General features: G+C 41.3%; 1 protein-coding gene across 2 annotated transcripts; it reads right to left on the bottom strand.

Moving 5' to 3' along the window:
• Positions 1-1,489: 1,489 nt before the first annotated feature.
• On the bottom strand, positions 1,490-9,502 carry dpf2 (double PHD fingers 2). 2 transcript variants are annotated; one of them, XM_076101159.1, is made up of 12 exons: positions 9,409-9,502; positions 7,966-8,126; positions 7,585-7,692; positions 7,319-7,497; positions 7,145-7,237; positions 6,964-7,042; positions 6,450-6,491; positions 4,616-4,753; positions 4,362-4,493; positions 4,165-4,277; positions 3,993-4,074; positions 1,490-3,776 (listed from the first exon to the last, which is right to left on the bottom strand). In XM_076101159.1, the coding sequence occupies exons 1-12, from the start codon at positions 9,438-9,440 to the stop codon at positions 3,694-3,696; spliced, it is 1,242 nt and encodes a 413-aa protein (XP_075957274.1). In that variant the 5' UTR covers positions 9,441-9,502; the 3' UTR covers positions 1,490-3,693. The 2 variants fall into 2 exon arrangements, with proteins under 2 accessions (XP_075957274.1, XP_075957275.1); XM_076101160.1 differs by lacking the exon at positions 6,450-6,491.
• Positions 9,503-10,654: the final 1,152 nt, after the last annotated feature.

Raw genomic sequence — 10,654 nt, 5'->3', positions numbered from 1 at the left:
AATCATATTCTGGGTTATTTAATAATGATTTCACAGTCAGTTTCAAAACATACAGATCCTGTGCTTAGAAGCAGTACACAGAACACATCTCTACTGACAGTAATGATTGTCCACTGTCCTTATTAGTATAAGTACAGTGATGACTGTTTTTATTTGTATTAGTACAGTGATAACTTTGTCTTTATTAGTATTTGTACAGTGATCACATGTGCAGACACAAACTCCGTCAAAAAACTCTCCAGCTGATAAATCCGACTGACAGCTGATTCGCCTTCATCAGACGTAGCTTCACAAGAAGCTCCTCGCATGGTTTCCTTGCGTCTCTCCATTAGAGACTAAGATGCAATTAAGAGACTTGTGCCTATGCCATGTCGAAAAAGTCATAGTACAGCATGTCAAAAGAAATCATAATAAAAGTCATAGTACATGATCTTGAAAAAAGTGATAGTATAGTATGTTGAAAAAAGTCGTGAAAAAGTCAGTTTAGGCGGTCGAAAATGTAATAATATAGGTCGAAAAAAGTGAGACAGACATAGTTCATGATGTTGAAAAAAGTCGTAAAAAAGTCATCGTATAGCGTGTCGAAAAAAGTCATACTGTAGTGTCAAATTTATAATATACGTCGAAAAAAGTCATACTGTAGTGTCAAAAAGTCATAGTATAGCATGTCTAAGAAAGTCATCAAAAGGTCATAGTATATATATATAAACAGACTTTTTATCGTTCATCTGACTCCAAAAAACAGACTTTTGTTTAATAGAAGACATCATCAATGAATCTACCACATGCTTGTAAGTAACCATATAGTCACAAGGTAATATTGTTATAACTGTTTTGTCTAAAAATATCTTTTACCATAATTATGTAATGTTTTCCATAATGTGAGCTAGTGGGAGCCTATACAGTGCATTCAGAAAGTATTCAGACTAGGGCTGCATAATGAATCGAAATCTCAATATTGACTGTTGCAATTTTAAAATCACAGGAGTGTTATTTGTTAAAGGACAAATGTGTGCCCAAATACCATTTTAAATTAGTCATGCTGCGGAGATGTCCTGGCCACACATGTTGGTACAGATCCCCACAAAGATTCCACCATAATAATTTTTATATTTTTCTATAAAAATAAGTGTAAAGATTATCATTCCCTACAATACATCAAATCACAATCAGTCAAAATAATCACATTTAGCTTTGTTTTGATCCATTTTTGTGACACGAAAAAGCTCATTAACATAAGAATCAGACCCTTAACTGAATATTGTGTTTGTTCTTAATGCACAGTAAGTGTTGAAAAGAGGCCTGAGAATGGAGCATTGGGGAACTCAGTCATTTTTGGGCACTAATTAAGCCTGTATAGCATCGATGCAGTGATCATTAACAAAAAGGCCGACATCTCAATGTGCTTATGAGATTTGTCAATATTTTTGCCAATTCATCATTACTTTCTCAAATGCTCATTGAGGAAGAGAAAAAGAACATCAGCAGGTTATAGCGCCTAGTATTTTATTTCCTGAAGACAAAATTTTGCACAATAAAACATTCCATCACAATCCAAAGATAATCCATCTATGTAAACCTGTGACCTCGGTTTTAATATTTGTCGTGATGAACACTTCTCTCCCAAAGCTCGAGACCAGAAAACCATAATCTGAGATTTATTTATATATAAAAAATATACTATGACAACAGTTGGACTTCCTTCTTGTTCATGGCCTCTGAGTTTAGCCTAGAAGGTAGATACCGAGTACATTACTTAACCATCCAGTGTTAAAAGGTGCAGCTCCAGAATTTGTCTCTTCATCACATTACGGGCTTTGCTTCTTGTTGTGAGCTTTGGAAGAGAGCAGCGCAGTCGACACCTGGATCACAGGATTAACTAGAGAGCAAATTCCACTGTATCCCAAATGTCCCACACATCGAGTACGCAAACATCATCCATGAATACAAAAACAACCAGCAAAGTATTCTAGTCGCCACCGTCTCTACATAACCAAGTTCAAACGTGATGAGAAAATAAACCAAGTTATACTTGCGTAGTAATTGTTAGTGGGCTAATAAAACGGCATGATGGCTTGGTTATTTTATATTACGCCACTTCCCCACACCTTGCCGGCCTAACGCTGAGACGGATACGTAGCGTATGAGAGTGCAGACGATTACGGAGCATGCACTTATTTACCTGTAGAATATGCAGCTATTGAAGCAGACACTGCAGCTGTCATTACTATGTATTCCTCTGTGCCATCTAGCAACAGCATGTTTCAACCCTTTAAATACTGTTTGAGGTAAAGTAACCAGACCTTTTCTTTTAGCATTGCCACAGAAGGAAACCATTGCATAATAAAACTATGAAAGCAGTGACAAAAAGAACAGTTCTTCATAGGATTATACATATACACATTATCTCTTTTTACAATATGGAGTCATCCATATTTGTTGCCAGTCTCCTATCTGTATTAGCATTTTCCACATTATCTGCCAACAGAGCTTAAACAGACTGCCATGAATCCCCGTCATCCCAGCCTCCTACAGGAGCTCCTGTATTGCTTCTATATCGTCATCAAGGGACTATTTACAAGGTTGCCCAGTCCTCAGTTACATTAAAATAATCTAATGGTGTCACATAATCAACAGGTATTGGATATAGTGCTGATGAGCAAACTGCTAAAACACAGCAACAGAGGGGTTTTTATGCAAGTAAGATTTGTTTTTTTGATTTGACTGGAACAACCATCGTCTGTCTAACAAAGGCGTGTGTAGGTGTGCAGATTGAAGATTTTTCAGTCTAATGTCAAGAAGCTAACATTTTTGTCAAAAAAGGCCCCAAAGCCTGAATAAAACATGCACACTTTTATGTCATGCATCCTCTCGAAGCTCCGTGCTGCTTAATCAGCCCCAAGCACACACGCGAGTCAACAACCAGACTAAAGTCTAACCTGCCATTCCTCGAGTCCCTCAGCCTTGGGAGCCACGTAAGGGTTTCTATTCATAGCGCCTGAAGTTTCTGTGTGGCCAGTGGATAAGATGCTAAATCCTTTACAGTCTCAGCAGATCCCTTTGACTTCCATCAAGAGAATCCCCCAAATATCAGCAGTGCCATAAAAGAACACGTGGTTGTGGATATTTCCATCATGATGAAATGGGCACTAATAAAAAGACCGTTGCATTACCATTTTTTTCTTTCCAAATTGTACATACTTAACACTATTGTATACCATAGAAATATATAAATATTATAAAATCTATTGTTTACGATTAGCAAGCACTGGCATGCTACTTCATTCAAACAAGCTCCATTTCTGCTCTTGTCATAAAATCAGTACACTGCAGGATAGAGAAGGTTTTAGCAAACTTTGTGGCTGTGTGTGTAAAAAAACCTGAATGGGAGGTCAGATTTAGTCTATTTATGCTGTGAAATTCAGTACTGCTCAAATTGGCTACGTAGAAAAGAGACGAAAATAAAAATCAGCGGGGCTGTATCTGAGCTTGGAACTGTGTAACAGTCATATCTGAAGCTACGTGAGGGCCGTTTGGTGAGGGAAACATCCCTTTTCACAATTTATTGTCTGTTCCGAACACACTCCCTCCGAGCTCAGCTCGTCAGGGGGAGCTCACGTTTGACATTGAAGGGTAAACCATACTGCTGCGGGACGGTCGAGTGATGAGTGTGTGCACAGGGGGAGGCAGCCATCACGATGGTGGGGCGTTCTGGGTCTGGTATATGGATGCCTTGTCTTTCAAAAGTTCCAGACATAAATGACAGCTCCAGCTCCCTGAGGGCCAAAACAACAGAGACAAATCGATTAATGTCAGACACGTCCACGAGCCTGAAGAAGACTTGTTTACTTATTCTACATGATTTACATACAAATGTAATGACACTTTTATAACTAAGTAGTTTTAGTTCTACATCCCTCTCACTAAGGTACATTTTTGATACACTCAACTCAGACTTAGTTTTTTTTTTTACACACAGGTAGTGATCTTACCCTCTGGAGGTTCAGCCATAGGTGGGTTGAGACAGTACATGTGATAGCCTCTATCACAGTCATCACAAAACAGAAGCTGATCCTGGAAGAAACAGGACAACAAGAACACGTTAAACATCAGACTTCAGCTTTCTACAATACATAAAAGAAATCTGAATGGAGGTGAACTTACGTCATTCTCTGAGGTGCCGCAGATGTTGCAGCACTTGCACTCTATGCACTGCCAGTGGTACGTCTTCACAGCAGCCATCATTACAGGAGTGAACTGCAGGCAGGAGGGGTGGCCTGCAGTGTAAAATAACGTTTATTATACACATCACTTTGCTGCACACATTTCCTGTTGCAGCAGCCAGGCGTCTCCAAACGTACCCGAGCGTCCGCAGTCGGAGCAGGACACCAGCTCCTCTGACTGGCCGGTCTTGTGATTGGTCTTGGAGTCTCCCAGGCAGAAATCACAATACTTATTAGGCAATGCGAGACCATCTGGGCCTTTCTTGGGAGCTGAGAAACAAGATGAAAACACCCAAGGAGCATCAGTGTTCAGTTTCTAAGACGTCCAGCTCTACATTGAACTCAGCAATCGAATGGCGAAATCTCTTGACAGCGAATGATTTTACGATTACTTTTAGGCTCATTGGGCTGCGGCAATGCAGGCTCGTTGATCTCCATCTCTTCCTTCTCCTCACCCTCCTCCTCAGCCAGGTGGGAGTGGGCGTAGTGGTAGCTTAGACCAGGACGGTTCTTGTAGCGCTTCCCACAGACTGCCACCAAAACCAGAAAACACAACGTGTATGAAAACAAAGAATACATTAGTAAAGTCCATGTAATACAAAGTCAGTGGTAAGTGGTAAGAATTTGAATATCTTTGTCCAGAGTATAAAAGTGTATTTTATGATGATGCAAGGATTTTGGAGAGAATTTAGTGAATCCGGGGGAATCGCAGCAGAGACCAGGACGTCCATATAACAGTAAAAATCTTCAATATTTGAAAAATGTTGGATTAAGCTACAGATTGTTTCCTTCCCGATACCGATTCCCGTTCCTAAACTTGAGTATCAGCCGATACCGAGTACCGATCCCATACCAGTGAATTATCATTATCACATTTTTTTAACAGCTGTATACTACTAACTCTATATGGATGTGATATGATTGCTATCATGTATGAGACTGTATTGTATGCATAGACTCACATACTCGACACAACCAGATCCAGAATTTAAAGCTGTATCGGAGGCATGTCTGTTACTTGCATCAGTATCGGAGCAACACTAGCTAAGTGAACTCTGATAAATTGCCTCAAGTGATGTCACCTGAGTCGCTGATGGTTGGAGCTCCCCTCTGACTGAACTGTCAGCAGATTTGCATTATGGGTAACGTAGCATTTGACAAGGAAGAAGAATGTGTGGACAAAGGGAAATTTAGCTGAAACGCATGGTCGTATAATTTAACACTTCATCGAAGGACGAGGCAGTTTGGGGATATGAAAAACATGCTCTGAGGCAATGACATGAGTCATCACATCCTCTTAGCGACAGCTCTGCGGTAGCCATGTATTCAGGCACAGCAGAAACATCTCAGCCTCTGTAAGCACCACACATCGGCTGATCTGACGGTTTTAACTCCTTCTGACCTGAATATAAATTGTATTCGTCAGTGGGATTGGAGGCTTTACTGACTTTATGAAGGACAAAGTTGCCATTGTGTGCAGCCATCGCCACAGGGTGTGTGTGTGTGAGGTTTGTCATGAGATAAGAGAAGACAAACTGCTTCTTCTTTCACTTCCTTTCTCTCATTTTCATTTCCCTTAAAGGCTAATGTCCTATTTCTTCATCTGTCATCTAAAAGGAGTGATTAGTCTTCATCTCCAGAGCATCCGAGCAAAATCGCTAAAGACACAGCTAGTCACGTGCGAAAGTGATCGTGTGGAGTGGCAGAAAGTTTTGAAAAACAAAAGAAAAAGAAGCATCCAACAGACTCAAAACACAAGCAGAAGTTCACTCCAAACCAGGGAACATGGAATGAGACTGTACAGGTTGCAGAGGTGGTGAAGAACAAAGAGGGGGGGGGGGGCAAGGAACAGCTAATGCAGTCAAATTGCACACATCAAGAAGCGAGACAAAAGACAAAGAAAGCACAGAGAGAAAGAAAACAGCAGCATGATCCAGCTTCTAGTTTATCTAAATCTGTGGGACAAGCCAGGCCAGATTGAGGGGAAAACGATACTTTCATGGATCACAGCTAATCTTCTGTAAACTGAGACGGCTCATACGTTAGACAGATTATAGACTACAGTTTAATTGGGGTGTATAATAACATGGACTTGACCCTTTCTAAATCTAGTTAATCACATTTACTGCACAGAGAGAAAATCTACTTGGACAGAAAATAAAAAAAACAGGCAGTGAAGACAAAAGACAAGGCAGACAGGGGTACAAAGGAATGAGAGAAATATACCTCTTTCAGAAGGTTTTGAAATATGCTTTTGTTTGATAGTGTCTGAAAGAGAGAAGAGGAGGAGAAGAGACAGACAGAGACTCAGAGAAATGGGCTCGTAGACTGACAGAGGATCAGTCAGCGCTGCCCGACTGAGACCTGCAGCTGAAAGTGAAATGCTTTAGAGAAAAAAACAACCACATCAAGCAGTACATCTACATATGCCGACAACACTGAAGAAGTGGAAGAAACATTCCCCCCCCCCAGTTCAAGAAATGCATGATATCATGATGACAAACAAAACAATAGAGCTGAGCCTGGACTAGCTTAATAAATATCAGATTTGGCTAACAAAGAGCAGGACGAAGATGCAGGAGAACATGAACAGAAAGGGGAGAGCATGAAAACAAAAGGCGATAAAAGAATGAGGACTCTTGCTCGATTAGATTACAAACATTACAGCTATTAACATCTGCAGGGACTCTCTGCTCTCGCCCGAGTTCACATGCTCTACTCTTCCCCCATCAGGACTCACTGTCACACGCGTACGGCTTCTCTCGGTCCTCCAGTGCCGCCGTATCCAGCTTCTTCCTGGTACTGCCCACTCCTCGACTCTGAGGAACACAGGCTGTATTAAGAGTCTGGGACACACACACACAAAGAGCTGGGATGAACTCTTGAGAAAGTGTGCTCACGCACACTCGGCAGTTATTTACCTTCGCCTTTCCCTTGCCTCTTCTTTTAGGCGTGTCCTCCTCATAGTCTTCATCATCCAGGTCGTCCAGGAAGTCATCTGGCTCAAGGACTCTCTATGTTGAGGCAATGAGGAAAATACAAAATTTAAAACAATTTTCTTGACTCCAAATATATCTTAAGCTGAAAACAAGAACCTTTCTAATGCGAGCAGCCGGGTTCAGGCCTCCGGTGTGGTCGCTCTGGTTTGAATCCTCCTCAGACCCTCGCAGCTCTGTGGTCGGCCGTTTTTCCACGGACTCCCCCTTCAGCAGGGCCTCCAGGCTGCTGCCATCCGCTGGTAACAGAGCATCCTTCTTCACCCCTACGTCTATCTCTATGAACAAAACACATTCTTTATTTATAACAGCAGTTGACAGAATAAAATAGAGAATGAGCGGAGTTGAGCCGAGCTGAATGATACCTGACTTGACAGGAGGGAAGATAAGCCGCGGGTCCTCTTGAGGATGAGATCGCCGCTTCTTCCTCCACCTCCTGGATGGGTAGGTGTAGAGCTGCCCCGGTGCCATGCCTGAGGGATCAGAGCAAACCCGTCTACATAACACTGGACCTATATTAACACACAACGTGTCAGCATTTTGTGTCAGAAACTGACAAAAAGCTTGTTAGCGTAATTGGCCTTCTCATTGAAAGCCAAGAGAGCACATTTAGCTGCGAGCTTGACACACCGCTCCCCATTCATCCATTCAGTAAATCTGAACAAATCCTTCATCCTGGACACTGGCCTTAAAGAATCCTGTCTGAGGGCGTACAGTGCATTTCAACTACATGTTGTGTGTCTCACCTGGTCCCCTGTGTCTCTTTTCCATCCAAATGTAGCAGTTGCTCTGAGCCACACCGGTCTGAGAGTCGAGGAACGGCATGCGGACACTCCTCTCGGCACAGAGCCTGGCATTGTAGTTATGGCACTGCTCCATGGCGTCTCTGTAGTACTGCTCTCCCAACCTGACGCCACAAACCAGAGCCAGATGCTTGTTATTCAGTCTATTTATACTTAAAAAACAAAAAGAAATCAGCAGGTGTGGGTAATTCAAAACCAGTGCAGTCTTACTTTTTAACCCTCTGTCAGTTTAAAGCCTGTTCTCTTTCTCTGTTGTGCTGCCACCGTAGAAAGACGGCTCGCTCACTCACAAGACTTTTGTACTTCAGACTAACTCGTTATCAAGTGCAACAACAGGTGCTCTTTTGTTGGTACATCAACAACAAAGAGCACGGTAGTCAGTCACAACTGTGCTGTGTTTTCAACATAAATATACTCAAACAGGGCTGTGAGCTTATTCCCTTATAGGAAAGCTAAGTGAGACAAACAGGCTTATGTAAAACTTTAATGACACATCTCACTATTTTATTCAGTCTAATGTAAAGATGTAATAATTGAGTATAATGTTGTAAATCCGTCTGTGTTGCTATTTCGAGAGGCTTCTTACATGCTTCTTACTTTACTACCGTTTTAATTTCTAAGACAGAATTGAATTAGTTAAATTAAGTAACCATTGAAGAAGTTAAAAAAGTTAAGCATCTTAACACACGCTTCATGTTTTCATATGTTACCAAAGTAACTAAGGACCGAGCCAAAAGCTGTTAATTACCGTAAAACGTCTAAAATCAACCACATGAGCACCTACGCACAGTCAACGGAAATGGAAGCACGATTTACTACAAAGTGGGTCACTATAAACTGTAATAACGTCCACAGTAACTTTATTTTAAATGTGATAGCTACAGTGACTAACTCTTTGGTCCCCAGATAGAAGGAGTGATCTCCGAGGCCACTCTTTCATTCATTGTGGACTAGTTGGCCAGAAGCACTCCAGCCTGCGTTAACAGCCGCAGCTCGTTAGCGCGAGAGCCACCTAGCTGCTGTACTTCACCGACGTTAGCACCGCGGTAGCCGTTTGGCCAGCAAGACACAAGTAACCGTATTACCTTCATAAATACATTTATGATCAAATTGACGCGTGTTCTATTACATTGCCTCGTGATTCGTGTTTTGTTTTTTTAGAAACGTCATCTGCGTGCCTGCTAACTTAACACTTCCATTCCAGGATGTGAACACACACACACACGACGGTCCGACGCTGGCTAACCTCACTAAGTCAGAGGGAATGGTGGTAAGCTAGCTGGTGACGCGGTCATTGGCTGTACGAGCGTACATTTGTTGTGATGTGACCGCGGTTTGAGTCGACTGGTTTAGGTGTGAAGGTGTGTAGAAAAGTCTAACACTTACAGTTTGACAACATTCTCAACAACAGCTGCCATCTTGCTTTGGTAGACGGGAAAAGTGGCCGCGGGCTATGTGTGCCCTCCGTCAGGACTTGTAGGCAGATAGCGCAGGACCGTGACACGTAGCGCCCCTTACTGGGACATTGTGGCATTGCAGGATGTTTTATCATACAAAGCAATACAAATGTGATTCTGACTTATTTTCATACAAATGTTATCGTCAGCAGCTCATATACATGGAGGATAAATTATCCATCTGCATTATATTCTTGATAAAAGTACAATAGAGCTATTTTTAATGTTTTGAGTAACACCTGAACTGTTACCAAATTACATTTACAAATTATAGGTAAAGGCTACACTTACACTTTAATGTCACCAACCTCATAGTTAGGGTTCATCTGAAAAGTTCCACTGTGAATTTGAACTTCAAATTTATAATTCTGTGTTATTCACACCTAAATGCTTTTAGTTGACTCTTCCAGTCCCGTCATGGCTTTTAAATTCAAGTCCCAGGAAACCATTTAAACAGCACAGACCAAGTTAAACTGCTCCATGAGGCGTTTCCTCGGCCCCCCATACAGCCTTTCTCAATATATACTTATATATGATGTATCTTTTATTCTGAGGTCTTTGACCACCATCCTCATCCTCTTCTATTGTCAACCTCCAGTACAGAGACAACCACTGTGATGAAACTAAGGCTCAGGTTTCTCTAGGTTTGCGCTGCTCTTTCATCCACTTATTCATCATAAACCTACTGTATGTCATTAATCGATCATCCTTGACCTCATTGGCTGCAGTTGCATCATTAATATTATTCTTAATGACTACACTGCAGCAACATCCTCTACACCCATACAACAACTATATTTCACATGTACTGTAGTAAAATGTGAACACGGAGAAGAATTATACTATTTATTTTCAAATTATGATCCAATTCTGCTCTCTTGTAGCTGACAAATTGTTTTATGAATTTACGCGCACCAACAGGCTGACAAACTAAAGGATTCTCACTCAAGGTTTCCTTTAACTTGTCTTATCTTTCTGTAGTGTGTACATGAAACTGCTGTTTTGTTTTCATGAGAATTTCTATCGAGGAAAGAAATGAATTCTTCCTCTAATCTAACAATAGCATGCAGAACAGTACATTGTTGAGATAGTACATGACGTCATTGGTGTTGATCAAACAATGAAATAAATATATTTAAATAAATATAATTGGAAGTTAAAACCTTTATGTTTGA

Source organism: Anarhichas minor, unplaced genomic scaffold (genome assembly GCF_050575085.1).
Source record: "Anarhichas minor isolate MPS153535 unplaced genomic scaffold, ASM5057508v1 ptg000027l, whole genome shotgun sequence".
In the NCBI taxonomy this organism is placed as follows: domain Eukaryota; kingdom Metazoa; phylum Chordata; class Actinopteri; order Perciformes; family Anarhichadidae; genus Anarhichas; species Anarhichas minor.
This window is presented reverse-complemented; position numbering and strand designations above follow the sequence as displayed.